The sequence below is a fragment of the Colius striatus genome, chromosome 4 (assembly GCF_028858725.1).
Source record: "Colius striatus isolate bColStr4 chromosome 4, bColStr4.1.hap1, whole genome shotgun sequence".
NCBI classification, from domain to species: Eukaryota; Metazoa; Chordata; class Aves; order Coliiformes; family Coliidae; genus Colius; species Colius striatus.
In genome coordinates, this window is record NC_084762.1 from 28,603,685 (window position 1) to 28,624,341 (window position 20,657).

A 20,657-nucleotide genomic window follows, 5' to 3' on the forward strand; every position below is an offset into this window, starting at 1 on the left:
GCTAGGATGAAAAGGATTCAAGATTTTATCTCTCTATTGACTGTATTTTCCCTGCAATCAGAGAAGTAATTGAAATAAAAATATTAAGACAGAATGTTGGAAATAGTACAAGCTAACACTGTCTTGAATCTCCCCAGAAACTGCAAGAAGAGTCAACAAGGACTTGAACTTCCAAACCTAATTGATACTGTTTAGATATGTACGTTATTAAACAGAGAAAACATGACAGACATTGTGTCTCACTGAATTTTAGTTGCCTGAAGTTGCAGAATCGAGTGCATCTTTGAGTATCTGATCCTGACACTGTTCACTTACACTACGTATATTGAAACAATAGACATCCTCACCAAGTTCTAAGATGATACTGTTAACTGTATCTTTTTTCTTCCTTTTAGGATCAAGTTTTATTCAAAAGTATATTCCTTATTCAAAGGAAGATGATCTTTTACTGTGCAATTTAGTTTAATGTCATGCAAAGACTGTCAAAAAAAAAAGGTGTGGGATTTTTTTCTACAAACTGAAACAGATGTCAAAGATATTTTCCCCTATGGAAAACAGACAAATGCTACTGTCATTGCTTGCTTATTTTCCTGCAGATCTGCAGTGCATATAGTAATTATATCACCATGGTATGTCAAATCACTGTGGTATATGAAGACAGAAAGTCTGTTGCAATTGATCACTCTATGTACCAGTACAAATGAAGTTATACTGTGTTTTGTTTTAAATGTAAGAACAAATTTCATCCCTAAGGCTATTCCCTAGAAATTAAACTTTGTTATAATTCAGATTTTCACTTCCACAGAAATGGGTAAGGAGCAGAAGACTGTCTGAATGTCTATTGATTTTCAGTGGAACACCAGCAAATGCTGCCTGATTTAATGGTGTCTAAACCTTGTAATGCCAGTTTTACAAACAGAGGTAAACAGATTTCCCAGCTGTAGCAGTTGGTCCAATACATTAGGTTACTGCAATTTACGAGCATTGCTTCACTTGCATTTTACACTATTATGACCACAACAACTCGCATTGGAGTCTCAGGGGCAAGACTCTGGCTGGACCTTCTGGTTACAGCACCATACAGAGCCTGGACTATGGAAACAGGTCTAAAACCTGCACTCCTTTCTTGTGAAATGAAAACGGCTGTGTTCAACGTTTGGGTTTTAGCCTTTTCCCCAAGTCAAAATTTTAGATCAGAGAATTTCTCATGCATTTGTTTTCAATGGAAACTGAATGGGAACAAGAACAGTGTAAATAATCTCATATTAAGTGATGTAATTTTCCAGACAGCGTATATCTGGAAAATTATTAGTTTGAAATTCAGTGATTAATTGGGTATTATTACAGAAAGAGTTAAGAACCACATTATTTTTTGTGAGGATAGCATCACTCAAAGGAGACCTAAAACGGTCAAGCCATTACAAGTTTACAGAGTTGATACGCTGATGTTTTCTGTAACATGAAGTCCTTCCGATCTTTTCTAAACTGTAGCTGTCATCAATATGCACCTCAGCACAGCTCAGAGAAAAGATGAGGAGGAAACATGGCTTCTATTTTTACTTTCTATACAGTTAAGTCTAGAGCAAGGCAGGGCTAATCAGCCAGCAAAATTTGAAATAGCTAGGAATATAGTATTGCAGCTATTGCTCACCCTTTAATGATGTACACTGGTCAGTCTGTTAGCCAAGCCACTGCCTGGGATGTTGTTCAGCCAACCAGAATTCAGAAGCAAAGGATGTGAGATAGACCTTACACACAGGACCACGTGGAACTGAAAAATTAGTCTGTCTGTCACTAGACACAGAGTCCCACACTTCTGTTAATCTCAATATTAGCTATTGGCTTTGAACTCCAGTAGACTCGGAGAAAGAAAGAAAGAGGTCTCAATTTAAGTTGGAGGAAAAAAGATTAATCATGCAATATACTGCATCCATCCCTGTGGCTTAGATATTGTTTGGTCAGTAATTCCATGAAAAAGCTCACTAGGGGTTTCCTTTTTGTATATGCTATTTGCACCTTGAAAATGCATTGGTAGTGCAATTCGCAATAAATGTAGTGAGCAAATACTACTCTTCCTCCACATTTTTTCAGGACACCCATACAACAGTAAATTTGACAGCTTTGTCAAGTATTTTCACACCTTTTCAATATGCCACTGTAGTTTAAAAGTTATTTGAATGAACCCCACATGATATTTAACCACAGTTGGCCTTTCCTTGTTAGATTCTTTGTGTATCAGAGGGAAAAAAGCTTCAAAAATGTTATATAAATGGATTATTAATCTTTAAGTTGAGAAAGCAGTAAAGATAAGAAAAGTTGACTTAAATAACATGTTCTGCTAAGAATTCTTATGGTCATATAAATTTTTAATGTTCTTGTGGCCATTTAAATAGCTGAAGGTAGATCTCGTCGGCTGTTATAACTGCTTCATTAACTACAAAATGATCTCTTCAAGATTCACATTCCTTACTTGAGCTCATATTTTAAATAAACCAGACTAGGATAAGCAATCTTACTTTATCTTTGACTCTCAGCTCTGATTGTCAAGCATTTGTGTTCATTAGACGGGACGGGAGACTAAATGAGAACTTATTCAGTACTCCCTGCATGGGAGAAGTATGTGTTAATTTACATTTTCTTGCACAAGGAGAACTGAAATAAAACCCATATTTCCCCATACTTTTAACTGTAGTTATATTGTGAGTTTGATTTGTCAAATAATCTGAATTTCTGAAAATTTCATACAGTTATCTTAAAAGGTAGCACATCCACTAAGATATGCATAGTATCACATTAAGGATCTGATGACAATGTTAATAGCATGCAGAATGTCTGCTGCAAACTGTTACACTAAAAACTTAGCAGACCATTCTCCTCTAACGAGAGAAGCGTAGTGTGCTTTCATTCACATTTTGTATAGAAGCTGAACACACTCAGACGTGTTCATGGTTGGAGTTATGGTTTTACATCAGTCTCATTTAACAATGTTTACCTGTGCTCTCTCATGAACTTCTATAAGCAACACAGTTTAAAAAATACAAACAAGAAAATGATGAAGGTGCTCAACCTTATTAGAAATGCAATCATGTCATTAAGATAAAATTGGCTTTATAACATCTTATTATTTAAAACATTTTGTATGCCAAGTCCATAATTAAGTTCCTGTTAGCCCCACACAGTATTTAGTGCTCACCTAAATTTAAAACTGCACCTTGCATCTCTGTGTGTAAAACTCATTGTAAACCCACCACTTGGTAACAGAGATTAGGGAATCACAGCTGCATGAAATCATTACATCTAGAATTTATAGTTGTACGCAGTCAATAGCTTGCAGGGAAGAATTTTTCTGTAGTCATCTATGTATTGGTAAATCTACTATGGTTTCTTCCTTATATATGTCCTTATATATATTAACATATATAAAGTGCCAAATTCTTCAGAAAATGTCATCTTAAGTGCATGGTCATGCTTCTCTTTTTTTTTTGGATCTAATTTAATCATTACATTCATTGAATGCCAAGAGTGTAATTCTCATGAACAACCAGAGAGGTGGTTTCCCTAATCATCTTAAATTATGTCTAAATTTATCTAGGAAAAAACTAGAAATATCTAAGTGGAGAATCAATGAGAATTTATGCATTTTAAGAATTGATTTAAATGAATAAAAGAGATTAAAATTATCACATAAAAACTAAGCAAAGGTCTCCTGTTGAGTCCAACAGGTGATTAATTGGGTCAACAGGCCTCTCTGCATAGCAGTTCTTGCAAATACTAAAGCAGTTTTAGTATGAAATTATTAGTAAATACCACACATTTTAAAGCTAATAATGACAATATGTCTAAATATAATAACTTACACAAAATACAGGTTGCGTGTCAATTAGACAATTATGGAGTTTCAACCAAATATTCCATTTTGACTGAAAGATATCTGCCTTTTATATTAAGAAGTCACCTAAAGTGATGCTTCCCTGTGAAATATTTGCATTTCTGAGAAACAGCAGTCAAAATTTTAACAATTACTTTAATAATACCCTTCAGAAAGAGCACGATGTCAAACTTAATAGAGATTCTGACAACTTCAGAAAATAATTTCCAAAAGACAAATTTTTCTAGGCAGTAGAATAAACTTTCCTACTTTCCTCTCTAAGTCGAGTACTGGAGTCTGTTTTGCCTGGAATCATAATTGGCAGTCAGCCCTCCCTGCCCTTGTCTCAATCCACAACATCCTCTCATTTTGCTGGGGCCTCTGCTATCCTAATGAGGGTGGGGGTGAATGGGGGCACTGAGTGAGAGACTGTCGTGGTGCTTCGTTGCTGGCTGGGCAAAAGCATGACACCATCTTTAACAAGTCTTGATCCAATGTTTTCTTTAGACATCCCCTTGTTATTGGCACACTTTCAAAACCCTTCTTGTTATCCCAAGCAACACTAGTCAGATTCAAATCCAACTGAGCTTTGGCCTTTCCTGTCTTCCCCCCACATATATGAACCACATCTCTTCAATCTTCCTGAAAAGCTTGATTTTGCTTACAGAGATCATACAATTTCTTGTATGATCCTCTTGAACTCAATAAGGAGCTCCCTGTTTAGCCAAGCTGATGTTCTGCCATGCTTAATTGATCTAAGACACAGTGGAAGTGCCTGCTTCTGTGCTTTTGAAAGGCAGTTCTTATAATAGTGAGGGGCTAAATATGAGGGGATTTTTTCCTACTCAGATGTGCAATATCCAAGGAACACAGAGCCACAGCTAAGCTTGATACTCAACAAAACAGGATACAGCATCCTTATGTTCTTATACAAACCAAGCTCTAATATTCACACCATTGGACCCAAAATGTTAGTGTCTTATTGCATTACTGGTGTTTTCTAAATTATGCTGTCAGTCCAATCAGCATGAAATCTATTTCTTTAAAAGAAATAACAGTCTCATATATAAACATTTGATGTGTAAAACCTTACTTTGAAAGATTTCTGTCACAAAGAGATGTCATTTGAACTACTCTAGAATTGAGTAGTCAACATGACACTAGAAGAATGTTATAAATGACTACCAGTAAAAGATGATTAGAGATAACTTGGTGTCCACACATTGGTACTTCACAGGTGAAGGATTATATTTCTTTTATGCATACATATGTTTTGTTTAATTTGATAAAAGCTCACAAAAGGTTTATTTTATCCTTCTCAAGCCAAGTCACAATATTTAAGGCTAAGAATGGTTCTGGCTCTTTATTTTGATATAGTCTTTCCAAACTAACCCATCATGATGAAATACAGGAAAAATGTATATACACAACAAACAAGACACAAACATAATCTGACATGAACAACATCCTTCTTTACACTGATGAGGACTTCAAAGCAGATGCCTTCATTTGTATACCGACAGCACAAAATCTTTAAAAAAATCATTTGCTTTTGTAGGAAGGATTAACTGGGTTACTGTTACTTAGCATTAATTCATTGTTTTGCCCAAGAGGACAGACTATACTAAATCTGATACTGACAAAAGTAGCATACCATTTTTCTTGCTTAAACTGGCCATATATTAGTGTGAGATACCAAGATATCTCTAATTTAGGCCAAACTGAGTGACAAGGAGAGTTAGGTTCATACTAACTAGGTTTTAGCAATGGATTTTATGTAGAAAAATCATGTAGTCTGTATTGCTGAACTTACAAACTGTTGGCATCAGCAATCAAAAAAATTTGAAAGAGTCTTACTTCAGAGTACTACATGAAAACATAACTGCAAGATGTCTGCTATAAAGTGTGAAATAGGAAATACAACCCTTTCAGCATAAGCACTTTCCCCGCTGTAACTCTAAAACTTTTTATCATAAAATTCACTGAAAATAAAGCTATTATAATCATTTGACACAGTTATTAAGCCATAGCAGATGTTAGTTGATAATATAAATGCCTATATATGGAAAAAGAGATTATAATAATGCTAGAGAATCCCTCTGAATTTTTTAATTGAACATGAACAGACTGAAATGTGACAGCCAAGTGTTTAATTAAATCTGAGTATTTCCTGTTTTGGAAACTGTTGCTTATATGTGAAAGACAAGAAAGACTGTAAAACCTTTTTTCTCAAGAGTATCAATATTTTCCTTTTTCTTCTGCATTAAATCTGAGAAGTCTGTAGACGTTTCTTTTACGGGTTCCCAAGAGCACAACAGGCAGATGCACTCATGCATATATTTGATTAGTAAGAAGATTAAAAAAAACCCAACAAACCCATGCCTGTACTTGCAATCTTCAGATACTAGCCTGAGTGGTATCAGCTAAACATTCAAACTGCTCTGTTTCTGTACCTTTCTTTTTCCCTACTAGGAAGTCAGTGACCACTAAACTTTTTTAAAAAGTAGTTCTCTGTAGCTTAGTTGTAAATAAAATATAAAATAATATGGGTACCACATAAGTCACATAATCTGAGTCATTAAATTTAAGATGGTTTTGTGAGTCTTCTGCTATTAACAGGCAAATCTTTATTTTTTTTTTTACCTGCTATTAACAGGCAAAGCAGGCTTTTCAGCTTGGTCTCTTGTATTATGACTTTATTTAGATTGAAAAAAAATATACTCTTCTCTTAAATGATAAGACTTGGCTTTGATGATACTAACAAGAATAAGCTGGTCAAGAATACCTTTAAAAAAACATTTTAGAAGCATGAGTCTGAGTGGAAGGAAATCACTGGATTTAGCCCTGGCTGACGATAACCACACCACACAGTTACTCACTCCTCCCCACCACAGCAGGATGGGGAGGAGAATCAAGAGAGAGTTCTAGAACTTTGTGAGTTGAGATAAGGACAGTTGAATAGAACACCACAGAGGATAAGCAGTTATAATGACAGTCAAGGAATACAGAGAACAAGCGACGCCCGGTGTCACTGCTCATTTCCCGCAGCCAGTCCAATGGAGCAGCCACAGTTTCCACACTGGCCACAGCTCTCCCCATTCTACCTGGAGAAGTCCTCCTCATGTGGGTGAGACAGCTTCAGGAGCAGACCTGTCTTGCCCCACGCAGAGCTGCCATCATCACAGCAGCAACCTTGCAGCACCACATCTGGGGCTCAGGACTGCTATCCTTACAGACACATTGTTTCAACTTTTACTCTGTTTTGTAATCTTCATTCTACTTTTTCTCATTTCTATAAGCTTACACCTTTCTCCTGCTCACATCATCTCACGCTTTAAAAAAACACCACCCAAATGGAAAAAAAAATAAACCCCTTGTCATGGTCATTCCCTGATCCAATGACCTTATCGCTCTTCTCCAGCTTTGGCAGTGGAGCTACTGTAGGACAAGGAAGGAGCAGTGAAAATCTGCCCCCGCTAAAGATTAGAAAAAGCAGTATTTCCTTTTCTGGGGAAGGAGGGAAGATGTAAAAAGAATTCATTCCTTCTTCGGTGGTTCTGAAGAGGAGTAGGGATGTAGGGACATGTCCCAGCTCAGTGCTTTTCACATCTCAGACTGCATTCTGTAAGCCAAGTTTAAACGCACTCCAAAACAGTCAATACATTTTCAGTAGCTAATACAGAACAATTTCATCAGCACTGTGGAAGTATTTAAAGCACACACAGACACACACCAGAGTATTCAGAGCACATAAAAATTAGGTTAAAATAATGTTAAATACCTAAATTGACCCCCTGATACTAGTTACCGCTCTTCTGTATGTCTGCTTTAGCTCACGCTTTTGTCTTTAAGACATCAGGAGTCAAAGAAAGAGCATTACACTAATTATATAGTATACCGTGGAGTATTTACAGCAATTCCTATTCCTAAGAACTGCCTGAGGTAAAAAGAGAGAGCAAAAACTTTAATTCCTGCACTTTGAAGTAAATCAATCCTTTAACATTATCTGAATAGGACTTGCATGTTGTAAATATCACCTGGGTCAAAAAGCCAGTCTCACCCTTTCACATGCTAATATCAAGTAAATAGTACAAACAGTTGAAGAAAAAAACTGTGATTTCTATGCCAACAAGCTACCGTGTTCTTCCTCATACATCAAACAGATTAATCGATCACAAATGTAAAATCTACAAAGCATAATAAAAACTGTACAATAAATTTATCGCCAGAAAACAAATAATGTAAAATAGCTGGTGCTAGACATTCAAAAAGCCTCTCGAAGAAGACTTAGGGAAAAGGTTTGATCCTAACTCTAAGAACTCCCTAGGGTACATCATGACAACTTGCTAGCCATAATAACGGCAAAGATATATCCTGGTTCTGGCAGAATTTTTACTGTATTTGACCAAAAGCAAAATTAAGTCCTAGTATATAATAGAATCTCTTTCTTTCTTGCTATTGTCTTAAAACATTTTATATTTCAAGAAAAAAGAATTATCAAAAAATCCAGATTTCTTTCTTTTATTAAAAAAAATGCAGGCATCATAAGTCCCTAACAATTCATAATGTTCATTTCCTAAGTTAATATTTTGGTGTCAGTCATATACTGGGATGGAGGTGCTTAACAATACAGACTGATGCTTGATATGATTTACACGAGTCTGTATGCTCTAGGCATGTGACTACATTAGGCACATGATTACTACTGTCTTTGAATGAGACTTTGGCAATGAAAGAAGAAACAAGCTTAGTTTAGTTCAGCCTGGTTCCAAGAAAAAGAACCCATGGTACAGTTGAAAATTATTTGCATTTATGTTTTTTTGTTAATTTCATTTTGCCAAACATTGCAACAAAAGTGTGCAGGACCTCCCCTGCCTCACAAAAACACCTCCCCCTGTATTTATATCCATACTGTTGATTGCAGCCTAGCACAAAGATACTACAGTGTGCCTAAATGCAGTACAATTCTGCCTAATGGCCTCTGGCCTCTCATATCTGCAAGACCACACCACAGATGAGAGGAAAAAAGAGACTTGCTTACTCTCTCGTTGCCTGTCCAGTCTTATGAATCCCTGTCAGTGGCTGCACTAGGTTTGTCAAGTGCAGAAGGTAGCCTTGTGGTGCAAACACACACAAGAAATTAAATTCAGACCCCTGTCATTTCCCAAGTATCTCACCTGCAAGTCATCATTGCTGTTTTTTCAGGAATTTTATGGGTTTGGAAATTCCCCCATAGATGGTCCTGTTTGGAGGTCTCTAAACATCACAAAAATCTAGAAGCAGCATAATAATGCTGCTTGAACAAAACATACTAGTCAACAGGATGATATTTAAGCCCACTTATCACATTAAAGCAATCATGAGCAGATAGATAGAGCCCCTGAGTGTGGAGTCAATGGGCATCTGCTAGACTACAAGGTGGGCATGTGTCTAAGTATTGTGCTCTTCTAAACACGGTCCAGTCCGTAAGTGATTTCTCAGCACTGTGAAGAGTTTCTATGGAATAAACCAGAACCTGTCTCTATATGCTTGCTTTCTCTTTCTTTCTTTTCTTTTCTTTTCTTTCTTTCTTTCTTTCTTCCTTTCTTTCTTTCTTTCTTTCTTTCTTTCTTTCTTTCTTTCTTTCTTTCTTTCTTTCTTTCTTTCTTTCTTTCTTTCTTTTCTTTCTTTCTTTCTTTCTTTTCTTTCTTTCTTTCTTTCTTTTCTTTCTTTCTTTTTCTCTTTCCTGACAGAAAGCAATAATGTTGCAATAATGCTAAAGAATCAACTTCAAGCAGAAGAGCAGCTTTTTGACAAGAGTCAGCCACTGAATCATCTCAAAAAAAAAAAAAATTACAGCAGCAAGAACAAAAAAACTTGCTTTGGTTACATACAATGCACCACAGACAACAAAAATGTGGGTGCTGCTTTGGGGCTGTCAAATCAGTGAAGCAGCAGAGACAAGAGCCACTGAACCTCATCAGGGACAAAGTCATTCCATCTGCATTTCCAAAACCTTTGAAAATGCATTTGGAAATGAAAAACACACAGCAGCTAATGCACTAGATATTTCACAATGGGTGACTAAGATGCAGATATTCAATTTACAGATAACACAACAGCTTCTTTTCCCTTAGTCATAAATACCAGGATGATCAGATTTTGAATAGCACTCCCAGACACAAAAGAAAAATAGGGCAGATGATGAATATTTTATTGCTGAATTCTTGCTCTACATAATCATATTATTTTATTATCTCATGCTGTGCAGAAAAAAAACCCAAGGGAAATGAGGTTAGATTTGTGAATGATAATAATAATTTGTCAAGCTGTTTGATACAAGGACAAAAATATGATAAACATGATTTTAAAAGTTGAGATACTGAAATGGGAAAATGTGGAAGTGATTTAAAGATGTTAAAGGAACGTAAAAGAGACTGCTAAAGGATAATTTATATAGCAAGAACAAGAAAATCAAGTACTAGAAACACTAGCAAAAGCTGTATCTATTAAAACAAAAGGTAACTGCTTTGACGGTCCTGCGAAGAAAAGTTGAATAAACATCCTCTCACTACACATCTGTACTCAAGTTTCACCTTGACTTAAAAAAAGCAATTTCCTTAGTATGCTGCACTTTGATTACATGATTACCTTTTCCCTAAGTCTTCTTCTGCTAACAGTATACAGATACACATATTCTAATACCCCTTTCCAATGGTATTTGTTAAGAGTTCAAGTTTCCTTATGAATTACCACATGATATGACATGTTTCAGTGTATTCAATCCCAGTGTTAATCCAGCACTATAAACAAGTTTCATTTCAAAAACATTTTTAAGAAATCAGCCTTTTGAAATCACAAAGTTGTGTCTAAAGACAGAATGCAGATGGAGCTCAGCAGAATCAACCACAGAAGCACAGAGTCTCGAAAGGACCCCTGGGGATCTTAAGTCCAACCTCCTGCCAAAAGCATATCCAGCTGGAGCAGTTTGCTCAGTGCCCTCTCCAGTTGGGTTTTGATACCTCCAAGGACAGAGGTTCCTTACTGCAATCTGGCAGTGATCAAATCTGCCTAGAGTTGCTTTTTTCATGAGAAATAGTGACATAGGTGTTTCAGTCACTAGCAAAGAAATGGAAACGTGGCCTACAGATAGCACAGATCAGGTAATCATACAAGCTTCAGCATTTCATTTGAAGTGTAGTAGTTCTGTTCTTAACTGCTCTATCTCTGCATTTTATTATCAGGAAAACACATTAAAAAGGTAACAAAGCAAAACTCTAACATCTGAAAGAAAAAAAAAAATAATTGGATAACGTAGCTTGGAGGACAATGGTGGATAATTTCAGTGCTGTTGTCTTTATTTATTTCAAGAAAGTGGCTATCCTCATTCCTGAACTGTCTTTGAAAACTTCAGTCCTCTCCATGTAGGACTTTCAGTCTCCACAGTTCACAGATAACATCAATAAAGCTCTAAATATGAACTTTTAAATATTAGGTTTTCAAATAATAACCAAATGACTAGATGAGGAAAAATGTAAACATTTACCTATGCATAATGACTCAGACTGTCTGTGTGCTGCTTTGCTGTCTAAAGGGAACTAGCATCACATGTCTGGGTATCCAGCTGTCAGATTTCATTATTTTAGTTAGTTTCTCTCATACCAAGATTAGATGCTCTGTATCTAGCCTGAGTAATCAAATTGGACAAATTTCTCTGTTTTTAAATCTGTAGTAGAAAAAGGTTAAAGCAGGCTCTTCCAGTGAAAAACAGCCCTTGAATGCAATGGGAGCCTCAAATATTGGAAGGGCTTATAATTAGTCAGCCTCTGAAAACTCCTGAAAAAGATATCAAAAATACAGCTTCTCATACCTTTCCCCTCTTAATGAAAAAAAAAAAAAGAAGAAATGAGATCTAAAATTTCAGATATTTTTACCTGCTACACATTCTCAGGACTTGCGTGTCAATTACTCAGAAGTTAGAACCCGTCCAGATGAAATTAAAGCAGGTTTTCTCCTTGACTTGTGGGTGATACAGGAGCACCTTATGATCCCATGATTTTTATACCCTTTCACCCTGACTTTCAGTGAGTACTGTACTTCAAAGCTTTTTGGTTTGTAAAACCAGAAGCAGAGGTTAGAATGAACCATGTTTCCCTGCTGTTTCTACTCAGAAATTAAAAGATTAACTGGACATTCATTGTGCCAATTTCTGTTTCAGAAATAACGTGTGGCCTCATATGGAAAGAGAGCCAGGCTAAGGTGGCCAGCCTCTGCATTTACCAGTCCAGAATCAAAACTCCACAGCAGCACTCAGAAGCAGCATTGTGCATTACTACATGTACAGTGAAAGCTGGGGGATGCAGGACATTGCTGCTGAATACATATCCATAAAGAAATAAAAGGCATGACTGGCTTTTTTTATCATTTCTCCTTTTCACCTCTAGCCTCTCCCAAGGACTATAATTTAATATTAAATGTCGATCTCAAGCATTTCATTTGTGTAGATGAATTGGTTGTGAGACAGGAAGGAAGACTCTTTACTGCATTTATGAAAGAAAGAGGAAAAGAGACCAAGCATCACTAAAAGTGGCGTTTCAATGTGTTAAGGACTGGGTAAGCTTATCTATTGCCCCGCATTTCCTTATGTGTGGCTGTTTGATCCTTCCTTAGGCATCTATTTTCTACAGGAGAGTTTCCAGCTCAGTCATGGAATATGAGTGCTGCAAATATTTATCCTAGGTAATATATCTTACTGTACATGTTATTCTGATAAAGCTTCTTGAGAGTAGAGCATGCCACTTTTCCAATGAAACACATGGACCTTACTTTCCTGTTTCACTGAGGGTCATTATACTGTGTGATCAACCTTGGCCTGGCTGCTCCAAGTGCAGACCTTCTAAAACAAATCACGATTCCAGTTAAAAATGCATGGACTGACCTTTATGTTACTGAATGAAGCCTTATATTTTTACCAGTTGTGACAAACTAAATAAGGGAAGGAAGGTAGGTATTTCAGATCTTGTTCTTTAGATAGGAAAAAAAATACTAACAAGGAAATGGTTAGATAGATACATAACCAACTGCATAAAAAAGCACAGGTGTCACAGCCCAGTGCATGCACCAACCTCAAGACATTTGTCTGATGCAAATAGTACCAGAAAATAGGGATTTTTTTGCCTTACCTTTCTGATATAAATTTCCTTGGGATATAAAAATCCTCTCCTGCGAGGTAGGCAGCTGCAGTTCCACCTCCAAAATAAGTTTTCCTCAAGAGGGGCGCAATTCGGTTGTTTACCAGTAACGCTCCTAAACCAGTTGGGAATCCAAAGATTTTATAGAATGAGATAGGGATAAAGTCAGCTTGGTGAACTCCCAAGTCTAATGGAGAACTGCTCACATATGAAGCTGCATCTAGCAAGATGAACCACTTCCCTGGTACTTCAATTGGGCAGAGTTTTCCAGACTTTACATCCTGTATCCATGAAAGAGGATATTTGGTACCAGAAAAATTGCTCTGAGCTGGATAAGAGAAAAGATGAGGTGTTGTGCAGTTTTGTTCTTCATCTGGTAGCTTGTTTTTTTCTGATAACAATATTTCCTTTGGTTTTATTGGAACAGACAAGACATTCATTGCAGCAGTTATCCCCCTCATACCCACCACAGATGTGTGGCTGTCAGTAAGGTAACAAAATCGACTGCTGGGTTGCTTTGTGCCTTCAGGTATCCAAGGGAATGCTTCTGCTACCAGTTTAAGTGCAGCTGTGCATCCAGATGTGAAAATGACAGTGTAATCTTCAGCAGTAGTACGGAAGTGTTGCAATATTCTGAAAAAAAAAAAAAGAAAAAAAAAAGAGCTATTTTCTGATTTTTCTGTTCTATTGATGTGTGATATATTTTGTTTTTCGTCAGTGTAAAACCTTTTACTGACATATAATTTGAACAGAAGTAAACAGATTTTGCTAAAATAGCCGATTAAACTTCAACAAGTGTAATCCAAATAATTTTGCCCAGAAGAGACTGTCCAATGCTGTGCTGAACGTTGCTTTGTTTTTAAGCATTGAAGCCAGTTATGCCTGGCTCTGAATATTGTGGCCAGTCTGGTCCCTCAGTAGGATCAGAATCAAGCCTGCATATGATTAAAATTACATGGTCCTTGAGAGAGATCAGTTTTATTTGCCCACTATCAGAGTTTTTAGTTTACAAAGTATTTGGGGCAGAGAAAATACTGTTCCGTTAAAAAAATTTAAAAAAACTATTTAAATATTGGGCATCCCAATTAAGGGTCACATGATTCAACAGATAAATCTTAGCACACAGCTTTGCTCCTTGCTCATATTATTAACAGAAACAGAAGACAGTAAAAACCAACAAATGCTTCCTATGTGCTTTATGCACAGAAGGCTGTAATCTCTGTAGTCTGCAAACATGGCCTAAAGCAGAAGCAATCAAATGTCTTCCAGTGAGCCAAACGATGAAAACTTAAGCACACCGGTCTCTTGAGATGCATCTCCACTACACACTCGTCAATGTCTGCATAGCACCTCATTGGCTCAAAACTACCTTTGGTGAACAGCACCTAATGCACCTTTTAGTACCCATGGCAGCTTGTGCATTTCTTACAGTTCTGCAAGTGTACAAAATGGATCTTTTCAGAGGCTGAGAAACATCTTTGAATTAAAGTCATCTTTCTTATTTTTTCAACCTGATAAGCTTTTTCTTAATTAACTTTTACAAAACTCCTACTAATATTAACAGGAAATGTGAAAATCATCTGAGACACCCACTTCAGTGCTGGCTGCTTTTCAAGGAAGGTAAGATTTAACAAGGTTTCTTAGTTCATCTCTGAGGCTGCAGAGCACTTCTGTGAGCAACATAATGCTTCAGTGCTCTCCAAGCAGCTGGCACTTTGATCTCTGTAATTCCAAGGTACAGACCAGCATTCGGGGTGTCTATGAATTCTGGTTCCCAATGCATATCATTAAAAATTTGAGTGTTTTATGTAATAGCATATTCCCTTACTAGAATAGGCAGAAACTGATATAGTTACATTTAAGTGGTTAAAGGTTACATGACAAATTTAAGCTAAAATTTCCCAAACCACAGGACAGCAGAGAGAAATGCCTTGAAGTTTGATGTGTCAGTTTGAAACACACGTGCTATAGGCAAAGGGTAGTAGAGTTGTGTGTGTGGGGTGCAGCAGTCAAATATTAAACATTGGAAAAGAAAGAGTTGTAATTACTCTGATGATTAGAACTAAAAAACACCCTGGGAAAGCCCCCTGAAATTCTACTATGAATATTTCCTTGACCGAAGGAAAGTCTCATTGTACTGGGATGTATGGAACATAACAAATGTATTCAAAGGCCCAAATGGGACTTGAGTTTCTTCAGAACTTAAGTTTTTGAAATCTTATGTAATTGGTAAGTATTTTGTGTCTTCTGGAATGAAGAAAGTATTTCAGTTTTTATGAAGGACATCAGCAGGTCATGGATTTAAGCTTTAAACATTCTGAGAAACTGTTTGAAAGAATTCATAATGATCATTCTGAAATAGATCTGCCAGACAATAGTTGCAGCAAGCATTCCTAGCTCTGGACGTCATTTTTGAAGACTATGTTCAGAGAAACCAAAGTTCTCCATTAGATGTAGAAACTATGTTAGGGACAAAGATGGGTACAATCACAGAAGTTTTTGTTTTAGGTACTGAACTGGCAACCAGCCTCATTCAACACTGTGACCTGCAGTAAGCTGTACAGCCTTTCCCACTACCACCTGCATTACAGCTTGAATTGTCTGTCTGTGTCATATAGGACACTTGACTGAAGAAATCTGAAACCCTCAATCCAGACAGCAACTTCTGTCAAAGTTAAGCAAGCTGTAGGGTTACCACTCAGAGTCATGCCCTCAGTTTTAGTCCTGATGTCATTCAGCTTTTATTCTCCTTTCTTTACATTCACCTAGATACTGTTTTCTGAAAGCAGGGTAAGCAAGCATCCTAACTTCAGGGAGAGAGGGGGAGATCATTAGACTCTTGTTCCCAGGTGAAAGGAATTTTGGAAACCAGGTTAGTAAAGGATGCTGGGTCTTTGAAGCCATGTACATAATTTTGCATGTAGTATCTGACGTGGCTTATTTTTGCATGCATTATAGTCATATTGGATGTCTTGCAATCATTACACTGATATAAACAGAACTCACAAACAGCTTGTGCAATTCCAAGAAAAAGCATCAACAATTAAGTACCTAACTTTCGATGTTTTTTCCTCTGTGAGCACTAGGACAAATTATGAATTCATACCTATGTACAAACACAGAATATTTTTTACATTAAAAAGCTAGGTGACAGGAGCAAATCCTTAATTCGTAATCTCTTTTCATAAGCACAAGATGACAAGAGTAGCAACAAAAAGCCTGCTGAAGACTCTTATCAAGCCTGCTCCTTTTGTACTCTCTGTGCTTCTTCTCTGCTCTCCTCCCCTCTCTTGTCAGCCTCTTTGTGCCAGAAAGGCTGAGTGGGAGGTGATACACAGGTAGGCAAAGTGCCAGATTTTGATCAGGAATAACAACCTACAGTTCTTCATAGGAACTGTACTCGCTTACCACAGCACTTTATTTGGCCAAAAGGCACTGTAGAATGATAATAGCTGGAATGTAGGAATTGTGGATCAGAATTTAATAATGGGATGCTATTGCCCAGCCATGAGTACGAGGGCCATTGAGAACTTTTATGAAACATTTTCATAACTTTACAAAATAATAAACATTATTTTGTGTTGTTTAGGCTCACAAATAATAACAGTTCTACATTTAATTCAAAAGAGATAAAGCTCATTCCCATCGCATTCAGAAACAGTTGAATAGTTTTGAAATAAAATCCATAAGATATCACCAATGAATTTATCTGTTCAGTTGAGTATCAGAAATTGACTTTTACATGAAAAAAAATCAAGCTTTAGGGTAAAATTTTCAAAAGTACACAAATTAATTAGAGACATTTTTTAAAAGGTATTTAGGTTCCTAAAGCTAGAGAAACAACGAAGTTATATTTCTAATTGAGTTCAATAGGATACAGGTTCTTTTGTAAATCTTATGTATCTATTTGCATTTTGGGTCTCTAGCTGCCTCATAAAATTGCTATGACTCCAGTACTTGCAAAAGAGGTAGAATTTACACAGTCATACTTACATTTTGACTTACGTATTTCTAACATTAAAAAAGAAAGAAAAAAAAATTGATAGCGACCAAGTTAAAAAATTTTCCTTCTCCAGAATGATGTGATGTGCAGGGCAGAAGAGCTGTGAGCACCTAACAATAAAGTTTATACAATGAAAACCACGAACTTCTGAACTAGGGCAGCAGTGCTATGATAAAATCAGGGTACTTAGGGACAGAAAACTGCAATACATCAGAATGGCTTCTGCAGCCTACAGTACTACATCATCTGTTTTGATGAATATTGGGAAGAACTGGCTATTACACACAGAACTCCTAATGCTCTCTGTCTTCATGTAAGACATACCCCATTACAGTGAAATGCAGTTCACCTTTACTACACTCCTGGAAGACTTGTAACTATATATAAGGTCGTTGTTGGCAGCAGGACTAAAGACTTGTGGTAGAAAACGGATAGCTTGATATAGTATAACACATAACTGCAAACAACAGTGATATTTAAAGTACTACAAATTTCCACTTTTCGAGGGACACTTCAGAAGAAATGACTAAGTTGGATAACTGTTTCATTAAACATACTGATACAGCTGTGCCATCATGGGGAAGATAGTAGGAAGGCTGAGAAACTTGATCCAATACTTTGCTTTCAGGCTGGCAAGGTGGGGAGAAAGCTGCATCTTTGCAGTACATTGAAGACCCACCACGACTGGCCACGTCTTTTCCTCTCACCTCCCCAAGAGAACATAGAGTATAACACAAGGAGGTCAATAGCTCATGGCCAAGAGGCCTGTCCAGGGAGAAGCCACTGAAAATGGCTTCACTTGACCATATTTCCCTGTATAGCTGCCATGAGAGTTTTATATCTTCATGGTGGCAGTTGAGCCAAAATGTCTTATTACTCTAAAGTAAATTTTGCTAGGGAAAGTCAATTAATTTTTTACCAGGCTTGCTGTCTCATTTTAAACATTTAATACATATGTAATTAACAATGGACTTTATATTAAAAGATATCTATAATCAAGTCATATATTTTGGAGGAGTGGTCATATTATCTAACTCATTTAATCCAAAGTCCCGAATCAACAGAACTAGACACTCCACATTGCCACTGGTCACTGTGCAGAAGGTAAAGGCAATTGACTTATTCAGCTACCTTAGCTACACAACATCACCCAAAGTTACATGAAAACTTAGCCCTTCAAACCTGCTGGCTGGCTGTTACTATCTCCTGTAAAAACCCCATGTTCCTCTTTGCCATCTGCTTTTCATTTGTGGGTCTCAGCATCAGGCCAATAGCAACACTCCCACAAAGGTATAGATATCTATACTATAACATTTCCAATAGAGCCACTCAAAATTCAGTTGGTTTGCAAGTGGTGCAAACATTTCAATTTCTAGTTGGCAAGATATAGCCTAGGAGTTTGTGAATTTCATGTTCCATACTTGTATTCACATTTTTATTTAGATTCTATATGAGCTTTTGTAAATATTGTCAGTAAAATCATCTTCTAGCCAGCAGCTGAGCTAGCTAAAAATGACCCCTTTGAAAGTTTAAGTATTGCCACTGTAAAAAGATATTCAGATTTGAGGACAGAGGCCTCATTATCTATTCAATAGCACAAGTTTAGGTAACACTTCATAAATCCTATTTTTTCAAATTTACATTTACATATAAAAAATATTTCTTACTATATAATTTTTCCATTGTCATGATACTCAGGAGCACAAATCCAGTTTGAACTTAGCTTGAGTCTCAGAAACTTCACCACACTGTTTTCTTCACTACAGTAACACTGAAAAGATGTCATGTACTGTTAAAGAATAGGTTTTGTACAAATCACACCAAAAAAATTACTTCTGAGTCACATGAAATATCTTGATTTAGATTTTTTTTTAAGTGTTAGAGGTTAATACTTTTCATAACTAGCATTTTAATCCTTTCTTCTCATTGTAAGAGCATTTTAACCTTCCTCATTTATTAATTAAGGGTCAGCTCCAGCTATCAAAGCAGTCAATTGAAAAACTCCCATCAACTTTAGTGAAAAATGGAAAGGTCTGATGTGGTTGTTACAGACACCATCATCTGCACCCTGCCTTTAGGCTTGACTTATCTGCAGCAGTAGCTCTTCTTTAAATGTTTTTCTCTCTATGCATACAAAGAAAAAAGGATCAGAAGATGTAGCTATCCTCATTCAAACCAAGGCAGAAGGGTACTGTAAAGGATACACTGCTTAACATGCAACCCAAATTTTCCCTAACTTCTCTCACTGACAGAAGTGACAGCTTACTTTAGCTAGTTATGGCTATATCCATAAGGGGAATGCTCTGGTTTAACAAACAAAAAAGGCAAACCTTCTGTTAGGAAATATCTTACATCTCTTTTTTTTTTTTGTAAAGACAATGTCTCTTCGATCCAGTATGTCACAGCACTGAGCTATATTCTCATTGTCAGTTTGCAATACAAACAAAGCAAACTGAAATCCATGGATATTTTAAAGAAAGAAATATATTTCAGGAGGATTAAAAAAAGTACCAAGTTTCTCTTCCACCAGTAAAATGCATTTAATGAAAAAAGCCCTTGTAAAAGTTTGGTTTTTTTCTCTTAAAGCAGTGTTTTCAACAAATCTGAGACATATCATCTCTGTGGCCTGTATAGTTAACCCAGCAAAGGTCCATCAGACTGAAGGATTTGCCCACAGACTAATACCTGCATAAGGAAGACAACTGTAATAAATAATCCTTTGTAGTTCTCTCTCAAAGTTTGCCCAATCCCCTTTTCTGTTTCATTTCCCTTCTCATATTGACAGTGCACACATCTAAACCTCTCAGAGCATGTGTTAACTGTGAAATAGACACACATTGCTCTATTTATCCTCCCTGGTTACGTCCACAAAAACTTATTTTTTGACCATTTTACACAAAAGGCACTCACTCTGAACCCAGTAATTAAGATCTCACCAATTTACATGACTGCTGCTTATGGCAACGCTGAAATTAGCTCCCTGAATGTATTAAATAAATTACTATCTGGAATGTGCCTCATAAGCTGCACTTGGCATAGTTAGGTGATGGAAAACTCCCTCCTTTTCTATTTGAAAGCATTACTTTCTTCAGGCATTCATGCTTAGCCATCTGAACTGAAGCATTGTAAGCCACTGCATTTATTCTCCTAGGCACTGCCTACTTCACAGGAGGAACACTGTGGAAATATCTGTTTGCTTATGACGGGTCATAGTTGGACTTCACCAAACAAATCCCCTTTAATGGCTCTTTAAAATCCTCTTTAATGGCTACAACATGTCTTTGTGCAGAAGATGCTTTGATGAACACAGACTATGAGAAGCACACACCTTGAATGAAAGTTGTTGACCTTCCTTACAAAGTACACATCTGGAAGGTGTTCAAGTGTCACACCAGGCATACTCACAGAGCAAACTAAAACTTAAGGTGGTACTATGCCACCACATATAACCAGAAGAGCAAAATAACTGGAAGGAATAATGAAAACTATAAAATCAGATACTGCAGGCTACTTGTTGGTACAGTTTGTTCTAGCACACAAATATAACTCCTTTCACTGTCAGAAACCTATAACTCTTATAACTTTCGATGTGGCAGAAACCCCTGGGCGACTGTTT

At 36.7% G+C, this 20,657-nt stretch overlaps 1 protein-coding gene across 1 annotated transcript in view; it reads right to left on the bottom strand.

The window, feature by feature from the left end:
* The window catches only part of MOCOS (molybdenum cofactor sulfurase), a 222,387-nt gene that overhangs the window by 127,139 nt on the left and 74,591 nt on the right, over nucleotides 1–20,657 (bottom strand). Inside the window, exon 4 of the mRNA XM_061995353.1 lies at nucleotides 13,030–13,671. Coding sequence (XP_061851337.1) covers nucleotides 13,030–13,671 — 642 coding nt within the window. The remainder of the gene's footprint in view (nucleotides 1–13,029; nucleotides 13,672–20,657) is intronic.